General features: G+C 43.6%; 1 protein-coding gene across 4 annotated transcripts; it reads right to left on the bottom strand.

The window, feature by feature from the left end:
• Positions 1-204: 204 nt before the first annotated feature.
• zgc:158766 (uncharacterized protein LOC100009641 homolog) lies at positions 205-23248 on the bottom strand. 4 transcript variants are annotated; one of them, XM_052064455.1, is made up of 25 exons: positions 23106-23248; positions 22930-23028; positions 18982-19179; positions 17119-18352; positions 12839-13036; positions 12553-12676; positions 12173-12266; positions 11597-11686; positions 11295-11411; positions 10605-10703; positions 10386-10528; positions 10169-10307; positions 9955-10077; positions 8982-9146; positions 7880-8745; positions 7412-7661; positions 6257-6346; positions 5783-6007; positions 4809-4979; positions 4538-4715; positions 4341-4457; positions 3520-3798; positions 2993-3234; positions 1728-1788; positions 205-491 (listed from the first exon to the last, which is right to left on the bottom strand). In XM_052064455.1, exons 2-24 carry the CDS (start codon positions 22996-22998, stop codon positions 1744-1746), a joined length of 5256 nt encoding a protein of 1751 aa, XP_051920415.1. In that variant the 5' UTR covers positions 22999-23028; positions 23106-23248; the 3' UTR covers positions 205-491; positions 1728-1743. The 4 variants fall into 4 exon arrangements, with proteins under 4 accessions (XP_051920415.1, XP_051920414.1, XP_051920416.1 ...); XM_052064454.1 differs by having other exon boundaries at positions 22930-23226; XM_052064456.1 differs by lacking the exon at positions 1728-1788 and having other exon boundaries at positions 22930-23226.
• Positions 23249-23891: the final 643 nt, after the last annotated feature.

Here is a 23891-nt window from a genome sequence, read left to right as displayed (position 1 = left end):
GGGAGTTTGAAAAAAAAAAGTCTTGGCAAATATGTGCCCTGAAAGGAAACCACCCCCCCCCCCCCTCATTCTACCACCCGCACAGCTCTTTGTGAAATGCTATGTTGTGGTTGCTCGCTGTGAATCTGTCACTGTCTAACAATATTACAGGCTATCTTCGCAATCTCTAACTAAAAGTGGCAAATAATGAATACAACGAATAACTTAATACAAACTTTTTTAATCATCTGTACATGTCTCACAAGGCTGGACAGCAAACAAAAGTAATCACCTGCAAAAAATATTTTTTCTGCATTGTTCTGCCAGCGATTAGTAAATTACACAACAATAATAATCGCGACAGCAACAATAGAAAAACATCTACAATATTAACACACATGAGTACCATCGTGGTAGTGTCTATTTTTCTTTTTTTTTTGCAGGACTCAAATTTCAATTGAACATTGTGTCAGGTCTTCATTGCAATTTTGCTCTTTGTCGGGACTTCACAGCTGCAAAGAAAAAAAAAAGAATTTTTTTTAGACAAAAACATCGGTATGCACTGACAGTATTTAATTGGAGTTTGCATGCAAGCTGCTGTGACTTTCGAAACAAATGACGCTGATTTGGTGAGCTAAACCTTTTGTTTTTTTTTTGGGGTACACACATCACATTCACATAAAATCTTATGAAGCCAAAGACAACCAATAGTTTATAAAGGAAAATATTACAGTGGGTACAACATGTCCACACACCCCTGTTCAAATGCTGGGCTTTTTCTGCCCAGCATAAACCTTTTCAAACATGTTTAAATATTATAAAATGACCTATAACTCAACCGAGGAGAACAAATCTTCAATTGAAATAATGTGTTTGTGCAAGTGTGCATACCTTATAAATGGGGATGTGGCTGTGTCGTCAGAAAGAACCAGTCACATTGAATTTCATGTTAAATGAGAGTCGGCACACACCTGTCACCCTTTAAAGTGCTTCCAATTTGCCACAAATAAATTTCAGATGCGTCCATAGGCTTTCCCTGACATTTTTATTTTGCTTTTCAGTAGAAGGTTTTGCGCAAACACCAACTGCTATTGAGAACTGATCCAAGTTCATCACCCTGACTAAGGCCCCGGTAGCACTTCAACTGTAGGGATGTTGTTCTTTTGGTGATGATCGGACCGTGACCAAATCCAAACGCGTGGGAAAATGTGTTACCCGAAAACCTTCAGGCTTCTGCTCTAGCCATTTAAATACTGGCAGTTGTATGCCGACTCCCAGTTTGAATATGGATCAGTTAATTCCAAAAACACACACCATCGCAGTTACAAGCGGGTGTCCACACTTGTGCAACCACATTATTTCAGTTGTTTATTTTTACTTCACCAGGACTAACTATTAAACGGAAGTAATAGGTCACCTTCATGGTGAACAACTTTTGAAATGATTTATCTCGATTCTTGTAAGGATCTGGCATTTGAAAAGGGGTGTGGAGACTTATGATAACCACTGTACCTTCAAAAATAAAATAAAATCACTGAATGCATTCAAGAGCATGCACGTGTTCACACACAATCAGTCCAAAATGACAGGCAGGTAAAAACACCCGATAGGAGCAAAGCTTTCAAACCCACACGACCATGCATGATTTTCACACGCACTGTATTAGTAACAAGGCCACGTGTGTCGTCATCGTCACGGTTGTTGAACAGGCTGTTAACACGACCACAACGGTGACGCCGAATACTTACTGAGCTCAGCTTTAAGTCACACCACAGTAGAGAGGCCTACTGCGATATGAGAAGTCTGGCTCTGGCAAAAAAAACAAGACGGCAAAAAAGTGGAGTCTTTAAACCGAGCTACGAGCTACCGGCTGGTCCTTAAGGCCTCTCAATGAAGATTTTTTTTCTACACTAGACTTTTTTTTTTACTTGCAACTTTTTGGGCAATGACAGAAATGACAGTTCCAAAGATCATATGCAGGCACATAAAAATGACTCCAGTGTAGCTACAGTCATGCTACTTTTCTTAATCAGTGGGAAGAGTAAATTGAAGGGAGTGGCCTAATTAAATTCCTCCACTTTGACGAGTGGTTCAAAAATCATAAGATCTTTCTGAAAAATTCACCAAAAGCTGCTGACTTTGGTTCAAGTATGAAATATGCTGATCCCAGTATACTCGACATTTATTGTGTTTTACTGTATGTGATAAATGCTACTCATTTATGTGGCTCATTTTAATATTCAGTGTAACACTCACTTTTCTATGCCAAGAGCATTTAAAAAAAACAATATCCTACCTACTTGAGACTGAGAATTTGTGTTTTTAATCTGTGAAAAAGACACAAAGTAGCGTACACACACACACACACACACGCACGCACGCCATGATGAGAAACAGCCTGAAACGGAGGCATGTGACGCACTTGACAGCCTGTTAACTATCGTAGCTCACATGTACCGTTTTAAAGTTCTTCTCTGGGCCCTCCTAGATTCCTATTCTTTGCCCGTGCCCTTGGTGAATTGTACACGAAGCAAACTCTGAATGAGAATCATGACAATAAAAGATAGAGCCCAACAGCTCTGATCACAAGCTGCAATTGCAAACTGCTGAGCGCTAACAACTTCTGGTGACGTAATCACGCGCCACCGTAAATTAAAAATTTACCTGCTTTATTTTATTTTTTAAATATTTTTTTTGTGAAAATGAGACTGATAAGATGATTAGTGTGCAGTGTATATTAACACAAAAAATATATTACTAGCATGTACAAAGACACACAAATGGTTGTTTGTTTGTTTTCTTCTCGACACTCCTCGGATCTACTTGGGACCTGTCTTAGATCTACTGGTAGATCAGGATCTACTTAATGGGCACCCCTGACTTACGCGCTACCTTATTTTAACGGTCATGAAAGTGTTAATTAGAGAGCTCAAGATTATTTGAGGTGACGCTTCGTCAATAAAAGTTATGAGAACCACTGATTTAAAAACGAGGGTGCAGAGCAAAAACTCACTGCTGTGATGAACTTGTTGCCCTGCGGGTGGAGGTCTTCACTTTTGGAGAAGAGGGGGGAGGCCTGCGTGGAAGAAGGCGGCACAGAGGAGCACAGGAAGGAGGAGGATTCTTCATTGTTGTTGTTGTTGTTGTTGTACGAGTCCAGGAGCCCATCGGCGGGTCCGGGTAAGGTGAGGGTGCTCAGGCCGGTCACGCTGTCATTGGAAGTGCATTGGGACGACGTCTCGGAACTCTCCGTGACTAACATACAATACACAAGAGCATTTCTTCATCATGACAAATAGCGCGAGTCATCATTTGTCCTGTCGAGGCAAGTTGAGGCGGTGTGTCATATTGTGATTATTTGGCATAAACGCGTGTTGTGTAACATTGTGTTGAGCAAAAAGGTCTCAATCCTAAAAAGTATTTATTTTCTTATACTTGATTGACATTGTTCTATTTGGTTTCCTAAAACTACTGGTTGAGTGAAATGAAACAAAATTGCAAAAACTACTGCAGACGTCGCCTTGGAAAATCCCAACTCACGCATGGAGGGCTGGCTCCCGCAGTCGTGCTCCAGCTCGTCTTCCTCGATGCAGTCGTAAGGCCACTGGGTGAAGGAGGGAACGGTGGCCAGCGGGTAAGGATGAGCGTGTGGGTGCGAGGGTGAAGAGTACAGGTGGAGGTTGAGCGATCCCAGGAGGGAGGAGGACGATTGGCTGCTGGAGGACGACGTGCTGCTGTTGGAGATGGTGGAGTGAGGTCTCTTGATGGAAGCCGAGTATTCGTACGAGGGCACCGCTATGGACGCCCTCGTCCTACATTCTGTTGACAACATGAAGGCAAAAAAATTCTAAGATTCTAGGAGAGGCCAGAAGATGTGGTTGGGTTTAAAAAGAAAAAAAAGAAGCTTTAATATTATCTACGGAGACACTCATTTCAAGCTGTATCCAACCATACAAAGGTATCTTTCATCAATTTTAAAAGTATGCGTGCGTATGCAGTTACACAGACTTGGACTTTTCATTTCGTGAACCTGGAACAGTCTTTTAAAAAAAATTTTTAGACCATTAATTAGAGGCATTTTGGGGAAAAAAAGATACAAGACTGTTATGTTTTCTTTGTGTTACTGTTGACAAAGGTGTTGAATATTATCCATATCATGCCATAGGAATGAATAAGATTCATTTATTGATTTTATTGCGGTTGGCAGGCCGGGCTGGTGGTCCCTTTTTAAGAAGGGGAACCGGAGGGTGTGTTACAATTACGATTAGATTATTTAAAAAAACAACAACAACAAAAAACAGAGTTAATATAACGAGCAAATAGAACATAGAAATGGGGAGGGGAAAGTAAGTAAGTCTCACCAGACCCCTTCATGATATAGTCGATGGCTCTGTCATTGATGGCGGCATCACTGGGCTTAATGTCCATGAAAGGCTTGCTTCCAATGCCCATTGACACCATTTCTTTCATGCGCAACTCTGCAAATCAAAATACAGAATGATCATTTAAACTAAACGTTAAACCATCGCAATCAATGGATACATCTAAAGAAACACACCCCTGTTTCGTAACGCCTGCCTCCACAAGATCTTCCCGATAATGGAAGTCCACACCGCCTTGATCTCCACAGAGCTTGCTTGGAGGATGAATGTGTCCTGGGACTTCCTTCGCCGGAACCAAATCTCAAAGCGCAGACCACTATCGCCAACATTTTCAGTCATACCTATCTCTGCTGTCTATTTCAAAAAAATAAGAATACATTGTTCGCGTTATGTAACCGAAAAAGTGCTGAGAGACCAGCTGACACCGAAACAAAAAAAACATCTTACTTTATAGGATTGTTTGTAGATGTAAATGTCATATCCTCCTTCTATCTTTTTGGTCTTGCTGAAGAGGATGAGGTCTTCAAACAAAAAGACATGGCGGAGGTACTTCCTGCGTCCACACCAGACGATGAACTCATCTTGGCAGCGAAGTTGACCTTGTTCTTTTAGGTTCACCTAGACAGGAAACACCTCGAGTCAAATGCGTCACATACAACAATGGAAGTTCTGGTGGGATGCTGACTTCACTCTACTGTATACAAAAGAAGATGACATCAAGTTCATAAATACACTCTGGATAAGAGTATTGGGACACAAGCTTCCTTTAAGATTTTCTAGCTTTTCTGTGGACATTTTCATTCTTCTGCCTCAAGTCATTTCTGATCACTCCCAATTAAGTGTAAACAGAAAAAGAATTACATGTTTTTTGTAATATTCAAAACGCACAATTTATTAAAAAATAACAAAAATAATCCACTAGTTTCAGGCTAACAGACAATACAAAACACTAGACGGGGCTAATGAAACTAGCATTAACGATGTGGTGGTTACAACTCTTTAAGCAACGGATATTTAAACACAAAAAAAATGATGCAGACACAGGCATGTATTCTTTATCCTCTGCAAAGAATGACAAACATTACTGAGGTTTACTGAGTCACTTAGATGGAAAATTATTTTTGATGTCATATGTACATCTGTATTATTCTGTTCTCCGGTGGCCAAGGTGTGCCAATCAGAAAACACTCATTTTGGTATTCTCTTGTGGGACTGGTGCAGAGTCATTCCATTCTTTTGAGTGGGGAAAGATGTTTTCAGAAAGGACTGTTTTGTGTTTATGTGTGGTCACAGAATTAGTTCAACTTGGAAGTCAAGGCACCACGTTACAATCGGGATGCCGCCATGTCCCACCCATGACGGACTGCAGAGAGGGATGCCTCAATACTTTTGACCATTCAGTGTGCACTTTGTGCTCTTACATCACAGCCCCGAATGGCATCCATCGCCAGCAGGTCGTTGCCGTGGCGAAGCTGAAATTTGACCATCTCCTCGGCGGTGCGAAGGTCGCTCAGCTCTTGCGCTTGTGACTGGCCGCACTCCTTGATGAGGTCCTTGAGCAGCAGCGCATATTTACTCATCCTCTGGATGGGCTTAAGCAAGTACGATGCCAGGTCCATTTTGTCACCCAGATCGAGTTGTTTATTCTGAAACAAGGTATACATTTTTTTCTGAAATTATGGAGGAAATGGCCTTTTTCGCGTGTTTCAGTATCACCAACACTAAAAATGTCACTTTTCTAAACATTTTTGGCGATTTTACATATTGAGCAACAAAATTAACAATACATTATTCATTTGACTTATTTTTTTTCACTTCCTTTTTTGTTGCACCATTGTGGATCGGTGCTGACCTTTTCAACCAGTGAAGAATGTTACCAGAGTTTCCAGACGCACCTTAAAGAATTCGTTCCCATGGCTGCTGAGCAGGGAGTCTGACTGAGGCTTATTCTTGCTGTACAGGGCATACATTCCAAACTGATCCTCCTGCGCACACACACACACACACACACACACAATTAACAAGTTAGAACACTCCAGATAATAAACTGGCATGTCAGCATACTCTTGTAAACAATGTATACAGTAAGTGATTTAAACCAGATGTAAGTAAGTAAGTTACTAACTGCAAGGCTGAACTCTGTGTACTTCCCTAAAATATCCAACTGCATAAAAATGTGGACACAAGAGTTGGTACCCCTCTGTTACTGAGACCCCCCCCCCCCCCCCACACACACACAGTAGTCACAGAAATACTTCAATCTGACAAATGCAATAATAACGGGACATTGGATGTGAATGGTTATTATCATTTCTGGGAAAAAAATGAACAGACTCAAATATCATGTTACCCCCTAGAAAACACTGAAAAAAATATGACCTTGACCTGGTTGAACATGTTCAGTACCGATTACAGGTACTTTCAATCTTGTAATCGGTCATTTTGCCTAATTAAAGGGTGGGAAATTGTGACATGGTGTGGACCACGCTAAACATGGACCAGAGAAAATGAAGAAGAGTGTTGTCTCAGAAGATTAGCAAGAAATCTACAGGCAAACTTGAAGGTTAAAAGCTATCTTCATGCATCTTGATGTTCCTGTCACTTACGTTGCACATATTATTGTCAACAATTCCGCAACACTGTCAAATTGTTTCCACCATTTATACTAAATACTGACTAGAAAGTAAAATGAAAAACATGTGCAAATATTCCTTACAATCCATAAGAGTAATTTTGGGAGCAATTTATTTAACGTGTGTAAGTCATAAATCACAGAATCTGAATGTAATGCTTGGATGGTCTGAGCATGTAGCGTGACATGGAAAAATGTGTGCAATTCTGTTGATGGTTTAGAATTTACATGTTTTGTCTCCATAGACACGTTTTTTTGCCCCCATACAAAACGTCACTGGAGATAACAAAACCACGACCCTGAAAACGTTACCTTTAATTGTCTAACGAGATATCTAAAGCCTCTGATTGTTGATGGAACTTTTTTATTCCGGTGGGCCACCTGGGGGCACGCAGACTTTCGGCATGCACACACTCACATGTCTGAGAAAGCAGCTGCTGATGGACAGCGGGGAGTGGGCGCACGACTCCAGGTCCTTGAGGAAGTACTGGCTGTGAAAGTCCCATAGCTTCTCCACATTCCCGAAAATGATGCTTCGTTTCCCGCGCAGGTCCTGGGGCAGATCTAGACGCTCCATCTCAGGGAAATAATGCTCAATGACATAGCTGAGAGAGCGAACATACTCCCTCTCTGTGGAGATCATCTCGTCCATAATGTGCTGCACTTTACTAGGAACAGAAAAACATCATATTGAATACATCATTAACTCATTCAGTACCAGCCAATTCTAGACCAAGTCTGAAACAACGTTTAAAAACGTCTTTGGGAGTGAAGGAGTTAAACACTGGGAAAGCAGTTCAACACATAAATACGAGGACTTAAAACGTATGAAGGCGAGTTGCCTTTCTGAAAGTATTCTTATATTGACAACACAAAGCGTTCTGACCTGCTCTGTTTCTTTCCATCACCTTCACTGTATCTGTTGTGCATCCTGGAGGGCGTAGACATGCTGCGACTGCGTCCCAACGCCGGGCTCATGAGATCAGGTCTCTGCAGCTTCTTCTCGGCCGACACATTATTGACCACCTCCAGACCCTTGATGTACACCCCCGTGTATCCATGCACGTGGCTGGTGTCTGTATGGCTGCTGTCCCTTGGCGTCAGCTCGTAGCTCATGGTCTTCTTCATGATCTTCTTCATTGGTGACTTACGGACTCGGGAAGCTGCGGAGAAGATGGGCTCTGAGTGGCATGAGAGAGTGGAGTCGATTGTGCAGTCGCTGTCCGTGTCATCAAACATCGACGGGCTCATCTTGCTGTCTGGCGGGAAAGTAAAGCGTGAGGACGAGACGATCGAACCAGAGGGGCTTTTGGAGAAAGGCTCATCAGAATGCGGCTTGGTGCCCTCCACAGTCAGTGGCATAGTTGTCCTGCTGGGGCAAGAAGAACCTTCCGGCAGAAGCCCACATTCACTATTGTCCGATACACTAATTTGGATCTCTGCGGGCTTTAAAACATCCGGAGGTTCAGAGGAAATGGAGTCTGAAGATGCCCTCGTGGCTCGGGCCAAAGTGTCCTCCAGCTGCTGCTTGGTCTCCTGACATCTGTGCCACACTGCGTTCCACCGCTGCACTTGCTGAGGACATTCCAGGGAGAGCACCATATCATTCAGTGTGCTGAAGTTCTCCATAGAGAACTTGGAGGCCTCGGTGCAGTAATCCTGCAGGATCTGGACCACGGCAGATGAAAGCGCTTCATCTGAAGTGTTCACGTGACTGACATAGTCCTGGCAGTGCTCCCTCCATTGGTTGACCTGTGAATGTTTAAAAGAAAGCTCACTACTTTGGACGGTTTTTGCAGTATATGAACCTGAATCTAGAACCAGGCTATCATAAAACAATGGGTGCCCCAATTTCACTTGGTCATACAGAAATAGACTACAGATATCTAATATGTTTGTAATGCAAGTCTCAATTAGCAGCAACTTTATATAGTCTCTTCCAAAATGAAAGAACTATTATACCCCCCAAAAAAACGTTTTACACTTACAGAGTCGTAAAACTCATAAAGGTTTGCAAGTATGTCCAAGTTTGCTTTCCTCTTCTCCGCTCTGCTCAAGATGGAGACAATATGTTGCTTGAATTCCGAGGAAACTGAGGCAGGAAGAGACTGTGGTGACTCTTTCACCATCTGCAGGGCATGTCTCTGCTGGTGCTGTCAACCAACAGAAGGACAAGTGATGACATTACGCTTACAGATAATATACAGTACTTGATGACAGAAGTTGGGACATACAGGGCCACGTTTCTGTGCCCACTTTCAGTCTACTGCAAAGTGCGGCCTATTTGGAGCTGTTTTTTTCTGGTGTTTTTGCAGATGTGCATATTTAGAAACGGGTGTTTGCGCCATTGTGGGAATGAACATAGCCGACTCGCTTCCCAGCCAATGGAAACCTCTTATTCCCTTTGAATTCAGCAAAGGAAGTGCACGGTCTACATGGCAAGTCCATGCAAGAGTTTTACATATTTAAGTACATTCGGTGAGGGGGCTGATTTTTTAAAATTATATTCAAATATTTTATTCATAACAATGATGCGTTCAATGAAGTGATTTTGACTCAGAGGTTTGGATGCACATTGTTCTGTAATCTGATGACATCGACCGAGCACACGCTCCTGGAACACAAAATTTACGTTACACCACCTGCGCCACAACTTGGACATGCTTTTAGAAGTTGTAAAATAGAGTTTATTTTCAGCCACCAAATTGTCAGGAGCGGCGGGGCATGTAAAAGAAAACGCCTTTGGACCACTGGAATGCCCAACAGTGCGTAGCCTGGTCTGCCAAATTCGCAAACGGGCTGGCCCCAGCACAAAAACCAAGATGCTGCAGTCTCTAATACCTGAACGCATATGTGCTGTCTTCAAAAACAGAGCCTCATAATGGTTGTCCAGATGAAGAATAAGACTTAATTCATGAAGAGGTGTGTCTCAAAAACATTTGTTTGTGTCAAGATATTTACCACTGACTCTTTTAGAAATTGGTCCAAGCTCTCTTTCATGTCTTTTATGTTGCCGACAGACAAAGTGAGTGATTCTAAAGGTGTGAGATGTTTATCTCCCTCCACATTGAACCACATTTTGACCTGAAAAGAAAGAATAAATCAAATTGAGCCGTTATTCCCATATTATGGTCTAGAGGAAAGAGCTACCAAGAGAGAAATAGTGAAGGCTCACCTGTTGTGTCCGTTCCTCAAACCTGCGCACCTCCAGGAGTCTTTCCAAGTCCTTCTGAGACTTATTGGACAGAATGACAAGCTCATGGACCTCTTCGTCCACTTGGTTGTACAGTGCACTCAACATATCTACAGCATCCCTGAAGACAGGCAAAAATATTCACCACGAGGTCATCTTTTCATTAACAGGAAGTGAGAGGCCTCGTCTTCAACTGTACCTGTAGCTCTCGTTGTCACAGGCCTCTTCCTTCCTGATGCGTGCGAGGATGGTGCCTCCTTCCAGACGTAACCTATTTAGGTGGCTGTCCTCCAGCACGCATTTCATGAGATGCTTCTGCTGCTCCATCATCCGAGACACCTCCTAAAGTTCAAAGATCATGTTTCAGCTGATTTCCATTTTTCTTTGATAAAATGCAACTTTTTAGTCCAGGTTCGACCTCAGATGTCTTCAGGTTGCCATTGACACTCAACGTGGCGATTGACTCCTGGAGGGAAGCGATGGCTTGGCTACAGCTATTGGCAAATGGTTCTATTTTCTGTAAGCGTTAAAAAAAAATAAAGAAAGAAGACTTAGCAGGCCATTTCCTTGGTCATAAAAGATGCCATGATGATGTTTCTGGGCTAGACAACAGTGCATTGTGAGTCAAATGGCAAATAGAAAAGATGAATCCATCTCATAAAAGTGACAAAGTAGCATATTTTTGTGTGTTTGTGTCTGAATATTGTTGTCAGGGGCGGGGGAAATTGTGTTAATATGATTTAAATGGTGAAAAGATATCAATTACTCTGGCTGCACTTTTTCTTCCACAATTTCATAGATTTTCTTTTTTTAATGTGGCTGTGAATATTCTCATTCAACCCAGCCATTTTATTCCTCAGGGCATTGTATTGGTCCCAGTTGGATTGTTCTAGTTGTCTCTGAAGACATTCGCCACTCATCCGAGTAGGCTTGATCAGTTTATGTGGCAAGGCTTAGTTCGGAGGGCACTAGCTTCATTTGATGTGGAAAATAACTCTGTAACGCTGCTGAATAACCATGCTAGCTAGCTGACAAACTGTTCCTGATATGGATTAACAAATGCGGTATGCCACAATGTTCGTTCCCGTCCATCTTCCGTCCCATTCACCTGTCTGAAGTGCATCCAGTGGCTGTGGTCATAATGGAAGGTGCCCTCCAGGTCGCGCGTGAGCTGATTCTGCTCCACGTGCTTCAGCAGGGCCTTCAATGATGACAATGTCTCAGTCTGCGATGAGGAATACACAAATATATTGATCGGTGAACACCTCTTGTCTTGAGTTACATGAGATGAAGTCATCAAAAAAACAAACATTTAGAGAACATTGAGAATAGGGTGCTGCAGGGCAAAAGACAATTGATTGAGAGCAGCCACCACATGACTTATTCATGTGACAATAACTATTTACTCACCTGTACATTGACAATGTCTCTTTCAGGTTTGGCTGCTGCCTCCTTGTCCACCAGGAAAAGAACCAAGTAAAGTGCATTTGGTACCACGGTCTGCAAAAACAACCGTATATTTTCATGATTCTAAAATTATTCTACTACTCATCATGTCAAAAGTGGAAAGAATGAGAGTATACACTGCAGTGCCCAATAAATGAATGACATTTACACACAGGTGCTCCTATTAAGTCTTTTTTTTTTTAAACGTCGTCTGTTTGGGGTTTCTGCATCACTAAGCCAGACTCAAAACATAATCAGATGGCTTTTACAAGTCTTCTGAAACCAACTCACTCACAGTGTATAGTTACAGACAAGACATGTAAGCACAGGTTTCGCCTGAGGCCAGCCTTTTCTCAGAAGAAGCTCTTGGACATGGAGTCATTACAACTTTAAGGTGTGCCTCTTCTGAAACGTTGAACATTAGGAAAATGCGTAAGGCATGCCATAGATGGTAAAAAGGAGTCATATGATAGGCATTGCTTAAACACGTGAGGTTGGTAAAAATGTATGGCGTGTTGCGCATTCACCGTCTGTGCTTACCTGAAATTCAGACAACGATGACAAGAGAGCTGGAACAGGCTGCTGCCTCCTGCTGTCGATCACAACTGTCAGACCTTCATCACGTTTATCTTTCCTACAGCCACAACACACATAATCCAGTTACTTTTGACGACATCTTTTAACACCACTAAACTATCAGTGCCGTTTACACTCAAATGTATACAAAAGTACATATATCTTATGCGTGCCCTTCTGCGGATGGATCGTAGACAGCGAATCAAAATTTGTATTCATATTTTATTCAGAACAGTACTGAGGCAGCAGCAGATAATAAAGGGCACTTGAAAAAAGCGAATTAAATGATTTAAGACTATTTGGTGAATTTGAATGAAAACAAATGGTGTCTGTTCTCAATTTACCGCAGTGTGGAGTGGAAGTAGACCAGTAAACTGCTGAGGTCATGCACTGTGCAACTCTCGCCCGCCCACACCTGAGCTCTGGCGCACACCTGCAATATGGGCCTCCCACTGCGATCTCTGCTTCCTGGAAGACCAAAGACCAGCAGGGGCAAAAACACTCCTTTGAAAATGCAACACGTAATTTTTCACTCCACGGTATTGCACAGTAGTGGTATCACCGTGAAATGTGATTCTTTTCTCCGATTAGAATAGCTTGAGAATGAAATGATGCCAAGGGGTTCCTGACCTGGCAAAATCACAGCGCCTGATGCAAGCAGCTCTTGATTGACCTCCGACATCCGTTTGGGGAGGGACACATTTCTGTCATTGGAGGAGCTTGTTGATGACCCCAAGCCAACGGCTGACCCATTGGCGGGTTTTGGGCTGTTGGACTCCTCCTCAACGAGTCTGGACTTCCTGTCATCACCGGTGTTCTCCTGCTGCCCTGTAATAATAACACAACCCCCATTTAACAGGAGGGAAGCTTCCTTTCACCTCAGTGTGTTATAATCATCATAGTAAATCACACTGACTCATTCTTGGGGACCAGGTGCATCATCAGCATTACTCAAGAAGAGTCATTTTGCACTTTCGTCCCCAGGGCTCATTCTTAAGTACGACTGATACTGTGTATTTGTTATGCAATTTCCAAACTTGATGGAGAGTGTGGGTTTGTTAAACTGCATCTGAATAGGATTTTTTTTTCTATATCAATTAGTGCTGATCTGAAATTACACAAAAAACAGTAACAACCATTTTCTGTTCTTCAGGTAGTTGTAAAGTGCAAGTTTTCATGGCAGGAATGTAATGTGAAAAATAATGTTGTGCCATGTGTGAATATCACTTTCCCATAATTGAGGTCATGTCAAATTAGCTAGGATTCAACAGCGTCTCCTTCGGGGCTCTATTTTCATAGACGTGCACTTTGGCGCAAACACCGGCAAGTGTGGATTTTTTTTTTTTGTATCAGCCCCATGCTTGTTGCGCTTATTTGCCAGCATGGCAGAACAGTTTCCCACAAGTCGGGCGGGCAAGTTTGGAGATGCGCCTTGCAGAGTGACAATTTGTTGTTGGAACGTCGACCTAAACGTGACTCCTTTTATCAGACCACAATTAACACCAGTTCATAAATATGTGGACAGCAGACATTAAAACCTCCTCAATCATTGTATTACACGTTTTAAATCATCTAACTGGGCGACACGACTATAGAGGGGACACAAATACGATAACTGGTAAAGAGTGGTCTCCAAGTGCCCACTTCATGACAAAGATTTAAAGCACTTAAACGGAATGGAGTTGCTTTGATTCGCCATGATTAATGTCAGCTGTGATGACTCCCATAGCGACACAGCCCTCCCTCTCGCAGATCCACCGGCCTCATATCAGGATAGTGACGCTCATCTACCATTTAAAGTAGACACCATCGAATGACTGTAGGATGTGACAACTCAACTCAACAGTCAGGGAGAACTAAAGAGACAATGATCTTTTCGTAAGTCTAAATGGCAGTTTACACCCCCCCCAAAAAAAAAAACCCTAAACTGCAAAAGTCAACGATTGCCAGTCTGACATTGTTGTGTTTTTCAATAGTAGGAGGCCTCTTTTATAGTCCCACTCGGTTGCGTGGGAGTAAATCCAGCCAGCACAGCCGCTATTGTCTTCAAATAGTCAGTGCATTTCCTGTGCCACTGTTTGAGCAGGCCTGTGTTTGCCGCATTTTCCCAAATTGCTTTGTTTTCACAGGAAGTGACAAATGTCGAGTGAAGCCTCTGGAGTGTTGTGAAAATCTGCTTTTTGTGTCCTCTGTTTGACACCTCACACTGCTGTGGCTAAATCTGCATCGGTCAGTTGGGATCATGGGACCTCGTGCTCAATCATAAAGGAAATGGCCAAATCGTTTAAATCTTCAGATGAACTTTTTTGATTCTTATGGTTCTGAGGTCATTTTAGGAATGGGGTATCTGATATTTGATTGCTTCTTCTAATGTATTGTAATTTGTGTTTGATGGTGGGCTGATCTGATTATATCTATATTGATCTTTTAATTCATCCATCCATTTTTTAATATTCTTCTCCTCATAAGGGGTCACGGGCGTGCTGGAGCCTATCCGAGCAGAAGGTGGGGTACACCCTGAACTGGTTGCCAGCCAATCACAGGGCACACTTAGGCAAACAACCACTCACGCTCACACTCATGCCTAGGAACAAGTTAGAGAATTTAATTAGCCTGCTATGTATGTTTTTTTGGAATGGAATCTTTGGGGAGGAAACCGGAATATCCGGATTAAACCCACGCAGGAACAGGGAGAACATGCAAACTCCACACAGGAAGACTGGAATTAAACCCTGCACCTCTACATTGCGAAGCCGACATGCTAACCAGTCGACCACCGTGCCACCCTATATTTTAATTACACTGAAAACTATTACAAAGAACAAAGATAATCTAAAATCTAAGGCACTAATTTAAATCTTAATGTTAAACCATAGACAATTATTAATGAATATATTCAAGAAATTATTATATTATGTTAGTTTCCCGCTATATTACATTAGCAATATTGTCGGGCTGAATCTGATTATTTTAATAATCAAGTAATTAATCGATTAATCACAAAAATAAAAGAGTGGAAATTAAAGATATATTTATTAAAAATCAATACATTATTTCAGATTATTCAGAAAATACACAAACAAAAATGCATTCTGATTCATTTACTGGTTCGGTTCGTGACATGTTGAAAATAGCCAAAAATGTGGGTCATTGTTTAACACAGCGATAATCAGTCTGCTTTCATGGAAGACAACAGAAATCATTGAATATTTACTGTTGAAAAGCTGAAATTCTAAAGATTTTGAGAGGTTTATTTTTTTTGTTTTAAGAATCTTAACATTTAATCAATTAATTGTTGCACTTCTAAAAGATTCTTGAAAATATTATTTTATGACCATTATTGAAAAAAAAACATGCGTCTTCTCAAAGTGAGCCATTGTGAACAACCAGGTCAGTCACCAAATATGGTTATCCAACATGTCCATATCAAACCTAAGTTCATATTTCATCCCATGAAAAACGTTTTCCCCGTTACAAAGGAAAACACCGTAGACGTCACCTTCACATTATCTGTTACCTCAGTTACCCTGCATGAAACAAAACAAAACAGGTGCTCAGCGCAAAAGACAACACACAGATGTGACTTCACTTCACTTTCCAGGGTAGGGCAAAACCTGCACCCTATACGCTTGCACCTCCCACCCACCCCTAGCCACCCAGTGGCAAAGAACACAGCAAGTCGCCTCTGAAAAGCAATCTGTCATCAGTGACAGCAATAATGTTGCACTGTTGTGAGCCGTCTCACCCTTGATGAGCTGTTGGAGCTAGTCTTGCTGTAGGCTATCATTAAAAAACCTGCCCACGTTGGCCTGTTATGTTTTCAAACCTCACACTTTGCTTTCACACCCTCAGGTTGTGTTATTTGTGAAATGATGAGCGATGGACCATCAGTGGGAATCATATACTGAACATATTTCAAGGAACTCCTGGGGTTGTTTAAAAGAAACCTGTGGCATACCATCAAAGATTTACGGTAGTACTGGCAAAGAAGAGAGGCAATCATGGAAGAATGGCAAAAAAAGATTGCCATGGACTTGATTTTCCTTTTGCCAGCATGGGGATTCCAAGGATTGGAAATCTGCCCACTGTTCGAATGTTTCTTTGATGGTGTGTTTGCTGTGGTCACTCTGACAGGCAAAATGAAGGTCCTTTGAATGTTGTGAAAAGTACATATTTTATGTCTATGAACAAACAGTACAATGAAGCTACAGTACATTACAGGGGTGGCTAATCAGTCAGAGACGAAGAGCCAATTTTTTTCTCTGTGTGACTGCAAAGAGCCTCACCATACCCTTTCTCGCGGGCACACACACAGTGCGGGTGTGTGTGCTCAAAGATCGACTTTTGAAGCGACCAACTTCCCAGGATCAACCCAATCGCAGTTGCAAGCACACACACGCGCACACACACACACGCACACGCACACGCACACACGCAGGTGCCCATCCGTGCAGTCGCACACTCATGCCACGATGAGCAACAGTCGGTACGGGCCGAAAAATGAACAAAAGCTAAAAACACAAACAAACAAATCCAATTTCCCCACCCATTTCCTCCTCCCACCCCTTGCGGTCGACATGGGACCAGTCCGCTGGCTCCCGGTCGATTGCGATTGATGTATCGGGCACACCTGCCTTAAAATCAGAGGTAATTTGGTGACTAGCTTAGCGCCGTTGTTTGCGCCTGAGCGGTGATGCAGTCATCTGATTGGTTGCTCTCTATGTCAATCAAGTAACGGGATTGACGATAGGCTGACGTATACGTTCTGTGTATTTGGCGCCTTTGTTTGAATGGCATCGTCAAAGCCGTGGCGTTTGAAAGCCCGGGAGCCGCATTGAAGCAGCCAAAGAGCCGCAGGTTGGCCACCCTTGCTATATTGTGTTATCATACTGGTGAACGGTTGCACATACCTGGTACTTCTTTGCTGCTCCTCTTTTCACAACCAGGAGGAGTGGCCTCCACTTCTAACTTCCCAAAGCGAAGAACATAGCCATTCATCAGCTTTTTGTGGGAGATGCTAGCTGAGCCCCCAGACGAGGACCTCTCCCGGTGAGCTTTACCCTGGCCGGCCTTGTTCGTCCTCTCCAGAGACTTGGAGCGGCGTTCCGCCCGTCTCTCTGCACTCCGCAGCCCCTTCTGTAAGTAATGCAAAGGTGTGCTGGACCTGGATTCATCACCACTGAGCCAGCCCCGACTGCCCAACCTCCGAGCTAAGTGTTCCTGAGAAGCGCGAGTGTCCGGGCTGCTGCCTGGTGTCACGGAGCCCTCTCTAAGACCACCGTGCTCCGGATTTTCTTCTAGGATGGACTCAGTGCTGGAGCCAAGGCTCATGGGGTTCTGCAGGGCTTCCATGTAGGATTTCCTGAAAAGTCTTCTGCTTTCAAAAGCCACGGAGTCTCTTGGGTGACGTCTACGAGGGCCCGGATTGCTGAGGTCTGTGCTAAAAGAGAGCATCTTCGATGCTGGTCTTCTTTCTCTCCCACCGGTGTCCTCCCCTCTGCGCTCTGTCCCACGCTCTTCAGTAGGGCTGATTTTAATGATGGGAGTTGTTATGTCTACTTTACTCATGCTATGGCTTTCGCTACTGGTATCCGTGCGGTTTGTGTTTGGCGGTGAGGTGGGCTCTGAAAAAGTGGAATCGGCTCCCTGAGAATGGAGGGACTCCCTGGAGCTGCGATGGCTGTCCAGGGTGCCCGTGGATCCGCTAGTGCCGCAGGCACTGAGTTGGCCGCGGAAACTGATTCTGCTGCATTGCGCTTGCATGATGGCTTCTGCCGTGCTGCTGACAAACAGAGGGCTGACCACGTTCTTCCACGGGGTCCTGTACACAGATTTACCGGTTGTAAGCAGGCAGTTCTGTAGCGGGTGCAGGTTCCGTTCCAGTGTTACATTCTGCAGGAACTCAGCGGTGAAGACGCCGCCATACATGCTCTCCGCGATGGGGATCTCCACAATCGCCTGCCCGCTGGCCGACAAGCATTTTATCACAAGCTTGGCAGACTTGCGGCCTAACGGTACAATTTGTAGGTAGAAGTCTCCTTGCTTTAGTCTCACTTTGTGCAAGGGCGACAGCTGCAAGACCACTTTGTCGTGAATGCAGAGAGGCCAGCCTTCATTATAGAGCAGCAGTCCTCTGAACCTTAACTGGGAGAGGCGAGAGATACAGTTAACGCTCACCCTGGGGAAACATTGCCTTTTGTGTGTGAAGACACTTTGTGGTACGACTTGCATCATCGTGTGAAAAATTCACAATCGTTACAACATATATTTAACTTCAACTGTGCACTTGATGAATCACTCGCAGTGATCATTTGTCGTAAGCGAAAGGCATGCCTGATCAGGCCTGATTTCCAAACAACCAAAATGCAAATCTTTGTTTTGAACGAAAAAGAAAAAAAATGTTTCTAAGAGCACCGACAACATTTTGGATTGTAAGCAGAAAGGAGTTTGAGAGAGGACCCTCTCAAGTTGCCCATCATACAAAGACGGTTGTTCTTGTGGGCTAGGGTTAAGTGAAACCATCGTTCTATGGCTAACGTCGGCGTGTAATCAGGAGATGAAAGCGGTGGAATAAAGTTTCATTGCTTTGGTCATATAAGCAGGACCTGCAAAAGGCTGGATTGGGGACTACTGTATTGAGTTTCGTGGACTGACCCGGTGTTTCACGTTTCAAAAGAAAAAAAAAACGAGGAGGATTTACTGTACTTGTATTGCATAATACATCATGACTACAATCAAAATGCAGCATCTACTTACAAAAATTAACCACTCACACAGGTTTCCTGTTGGATGATCTGAAGAATGCTCTTGGCAGGGAGCAAGAAGTCGATGAAGCAGCGGAGTCCGTCTCCACGGTACTGTCTTTCCACCACACTGAAAAGCTGCCACAAGACAGTGGAAGCAGTAGCGCTGAAGGGCCGGTAAAGGCTCGACAATGTGCTTTGGATACAGCCGTCCAAAGACTCGGTGTCCTGTGAGAAACGGAGAAATGTTCCGTCAGATTTTTGACAAACTCGAGCGCAGTTCGGTTCACTCTGGTTTCATGCTTCTATTTGAAAGATTTTTAAGAGAATCAAAAGAACGGATGACAGTCACACAGCTTATCATGCCGCCTACGCACATTGCAGTAAAACCACAAGACAGATAAGTGTCCACCATCGTCGAACATAATGTGACAAGCTGAACTGAACCCTTGTCGATGTGACTATTTAAGCGAGCAAAGACTACTAAAAACGAAACAGGGTTTGGAGGAAATAACGGTGCCATTTATGTACCAGAGAGATTGACAGTTGGACATGAATGACCGTGATTATAACTGTCGCTAAATATGCTTATTTACAGACTGAACACGATCCCATGTATTCAGGAAGTTGTATCACGATAGGAAATGTGAGCCAGGGATGGTTTTTCCATCGGACAGAAGGGAAACACCTGGACCACGTGACGTCACCGTCAGTGGACACAAACAACACAACTGGAAATTCCGCCCAGTGCCGTGTGACCTTCTAATCTCAGTCGTGTGACTTTTTTTTCATGATTTGACCTACACATGATCTGAACAGGGTAGTAAATATATCTAGAACACAACATTAACAGAATACATGTCCGACATGGAACACGGGGGAGGCCGATCCGGAGTGATGGTCATGTTCACAGCTGAGGCACGGCTGCCGTTTCAGGAGGGAGTCAAGGCCAAACATCCTTCTGCTATCTGTCCTTCCCGGATGGAACACAACAGTGGATGCCTCCAGTGATAACCACGGAGAAAGACAGAAAAGCCAGGGGAAGGCCCACCATTTGGCAGCTGCGTGTACAATGTTGATGAACATTTTGGTTCTTTCACTTGGTCACATTTGCATGACAATGCGAACTAAATCAAATCATCCCATGCGGTCATGTGATTTAAGTCAGACGGAGCCGTGTTTCACCCTTTGTAGGACTGTTGATCTACGATGCTCAGTGCAGTTTATTAGAGGAGATTGAGTGCAGTTGACCACGTTGGTACACATGCCACAACTTGGCTACAAGGCCCTCATTGTGATCACCGCCTCCCTAAGAGCCGTGTGCGATACAGTGTTGGTCTGCAGAAACAAAGCGCCCACCTCCATTAGTAGTCAGACAGCACTAACGAGACAGAAATGTCTCCAGGCCTGAGTCACCCGGCAGGAAAAGAACAACGTGGTGTTTTATTAGCAAAAATGCAAACAATGCTAGGACAGCCTTCATGACACTGTGGAGACGGGTCAGTAGGTTTCCTTTTTTTAGGTTCCCAAGGAAGGAAAGATTTTCAAGCTAGCGCATGTTGAACACTCAAAGTGATATCTTAGCGACTTTAGCCATCGGCAATAACGGTTGAAATAAAGTCACGACAGCATAACAATATTAGGTGCAGCTGCACAATGGAATGACGTCGATTTTGATAGACACTGTCAGTGACAATGAAAATATACCATTCTGAAAAGTATTCTTGTCTTAGTTGTTTTCAGTGGTGCGCACCTTGGGAGTGAAGGGTACAGAACCAACAAATAAGTAAATGTATATGACACTACCAGAATTTATTTTCACACTGGTTAACAGTTTGACCTTGGCAGAGGTCAGTACTCTTAATACAAGCCTTGAACTAGATCTCAGACCGTGCGGGTGTACCTAATTTTGTGGCAGGTGAGCATATATGCAATGTCTCAGCAGAATGATGGAGCTCAGAGGAATGCAGAAGTTGTCCTGCTTTTGACCCTCGGCCACAAGATACAAACGGAGAGGGAAGTCCCACCCTCTCATGATTCCAGCTCTCATTTGAGTGATGGTGGTAATGAATGGCCTCTGAATCCAGGTGGGACACTTCTGTCTACGTCATCGGCAAAACAGTTGCTAGCGGGGTACATAGAAAGAAGCCAGGGGATTTACTAAGTCAAGCAACACAGCTTTTGGGTTTTGAACATCAAATATGCCTTCATACAATCGTTTTTAAGTTGGGAAGAAAATTGAATCCAGAGATTTGTAAAAAAAATAAATAATAAATTTTAAAAAAGCAGACACAAAGGCTGCATCCCAGAGAAAGGTGGAGCGAGAGTGATCGAGAGGTGCTCACCGACTCATTTAGTGGGTCACGGGCACAAAAGGCTGCCTACCAGGCGTCCAGTGGAGCATGAAGCCACAAGGGGAGTGGACAAGGAGAGCCTGCGGCTACTGACCGTCTCACAGGCAGCAGCATGATGCCAAAAGGCCACGGCTTTGCGCCGACCTGCCAGGCCATTTAAAGACCCCAAAAAACTGATGTGTTTTTGTTTTTTTGGGAGTGGGGTGGTTGCAACTGATAGAACTCAATGATGAGGAGTTGTTGAGGTGTGGTGTGTAAGCTTTTCCTGAGAGCAATATGAAGCTGACGACTACAACAAATGTGGCATTCCAAATTGGGTCCAGTGTAAAAAGCTGTGCTAACATTGGCTTAGTTTTTGTGGCAATGCTACAATGATCAAGTGGGGGGGGGGGGGGGGGGGGATTGTCCTGTCCATCTATTTATTAGTTAGTCAACTTTTTTTCGGGTAGCTCCCCCATGGTCACCAGTGTACCAAGTTTGGTCAAAATTTATTTTGCATGTTTTGTGTATTTGTACAAGAACAGAGTTTTTATCAGATTTGATATGCCACTACAATGGACCCGAAAAGACATGACTGAAGAATGTAACTTAAAAGCAAGCGGTTTTTCAAAAGTATGACAGGTCTCAGTGAAAAAAAGAGTAAAATAAGAAGAGTGACCCGGTTTCAGGTGTTCCTTCACCGCAAATAAATGTCAATCCAAGTTTTAAAAAGCTGACATTTTAGGAATGACAACTGTGCCGTGGTTCCTCGTAAGAGCTGTTTTTAAAAGAGTCTCACAATAGTTTAAGAGAAAGCTTTGATTTATGTTGTCGGCCGACCAATGTCTTTGTCTGACAGGATGTAAACAACACTTGCGGGATATTGTTCTCGCGCAGCCCATGCTGACCTCTTTAACACCACCAAATGGTATTCCACGACATTCCTCGACACGCACTTGTGCGCGTTTCCCTTGCATTAATGCAAAGAGTGAATGCGAGTGATTCGATTGATCTGGGAAGCGACTGCAGAGTCAAGGGAGGTCAAGAAACAAATCTGTTGATTCCTACGTGGGGTAAATATAGAATGGGTGCATACCAAAATCAGTTGGGAGTCGGTAAAGCAAAGTTGCTTATCAGAGAGGATACAAAGCTGTGTACTTCCCTGACCCCAGCAGTGATACGAAGCACGAACTTTAAATCTTGTTTGCTATTGTTAGAGCATTAGCACACTTGGCTAAAAGTCTCGAGTATCTGAAAAGTGTTGCTGTCGATCAATCAAGTCGATCATCAAGAGCAGAGGCCAAATTCACCCACGCCAAACTTTATTCAGTTATGATTCCAATCCAATAAACTTTGAGGGACAATCGAGTGCTTTTCTTTCAAAAAAAAAAAACATTTATTCAAAAATCAAAGAATTATTTTTCTCAAATGCAGAAAAAGACGCTTTTCATTGGACAGCTACAATATGCGACCACATTGTTTTATGCAAATCTAAACAAACAGCTGCTATGCTTTCGGGATAAACAGTTACACGCCGCAAACAGTGACACCAGTATGCACAATAACGTATGCCGAAAAACTCCTATAGGTTGATACCCAGTACAAAGCAAGTCACCAAGTATCAATGCCTATTTTAAGTCCGTACCTTAATACTCAGGTAGTTGTCACAACTCCTGGACTTTGCTCTGGAGTGCATTTTGCCAAGTGACTGCATTCAGGCACCTGATCAGAACCCCAGCCAGCTCTTTGACAGCAAAAGAAATGGTGTCAAATCCAAGATGTACAATCCAGTGTATCGTCGGCCTTGCGCTGCCCTCTCACCAGGTCCATTTCCAGCTCTTGTGCTTTGTGGCAGCTGGAGCTGAATAAACTCCTGCTGGGGCGTGAGAGAGGCAGTGCATTGGAGTCCCCGTCACTCACACGCACATGCACACACACCCTCCTCCTATCCAGAATATAACCCCCTCCACTCCCAGCCCTGCCTCTCCAAGCTGAAGGCCTCAGCTGGATAAATGCATACTGCTGCAACTGACTCATCATTGCAAACATACACATCCACTACCTGGTTGACACACCAGCCCGCAGCCTCAAACTCTCCACCCAGCAGAGGTCAGACTCTGCCTAACACCTCTCTGGCCCACTGACCCCTTGCACCCTTACCTCCAACAAGCAGCTCCCCACACCCCTCCTGGCCACAATGGGCTCTCTTTTGTGACCACAATACAAATGGACTAGGGTTTCAGCTTATTCTGCTGCTTTTCAAATGGGGTGGGGGGGGGGGGGAGAAAAGAAGACATCAGCACAGGATTGGTAGTTCAGGTCACTGGCGACAACAGCATTCCCATTCAGTTTTGTCGGGGGGGGGGGGGGAAACCCAATAATTGAACTCACTGTTCTGACTCTGTGGCATATGAGGGGCATACTTCTGTTGAGGGAGATAAATATGACATATTTGATTAATTGTTCATCAGCCGTGTGTAGCCAAATTAATTCAGCAATCCAGTTAATGACTTCCATCCGCAATCTGGGTATCCTGCCGTCATCGTCCCTACATCCTTATTCATATACAGTGCACTCCGCTTAATAGAACACCGGTTAATAGAGTAA

This window comes from Hippocampus zosterae, chromosome 5, assembly GCF_025434085.1.
Source record: "Hippocampus zosterae strain Florida chromosome 5, ASM2543408v3, whole genome shotgun sequence".
Classification (NCBI taxonomy): domain Eukaryota; kingdom Metazoa; phylum Chordata; class Actinopteri; order Syngnathiformes; family Syngnathidae; genus Hippocampus; species Hippocampus zosterae.
Note: the sequence above shows the minus strand (reverse complement) of the source record. Positions and strands in the feature narration are given on the sequence as shown.

Excerpts from the sequence above, each read along its gene's own strand:
- zgc:158766 (XM_052064455.1), bottom strand. The coding sequence starts at position 22,998 with ATGCAGTCACTTGGCAAAATGCACTCCAGAGCAAAGTCCAGGAGTTGT. Across the intron at positions 19,180-22,929 it reads ACAACTACCTGAGTATTAAG|GACACCGAGTCTTTGGACGG; the intron begins GTACGGACTTAA and ends CGTTTCTCACAG. Across the intron at positions 1,789-2,992 it reads GCAACAAGTTCATCACAGCA|AGCCAGACTTCTCATATCGC; the intron begins GTGAGTTTTTGC and ends TTTTTTTGCCAG.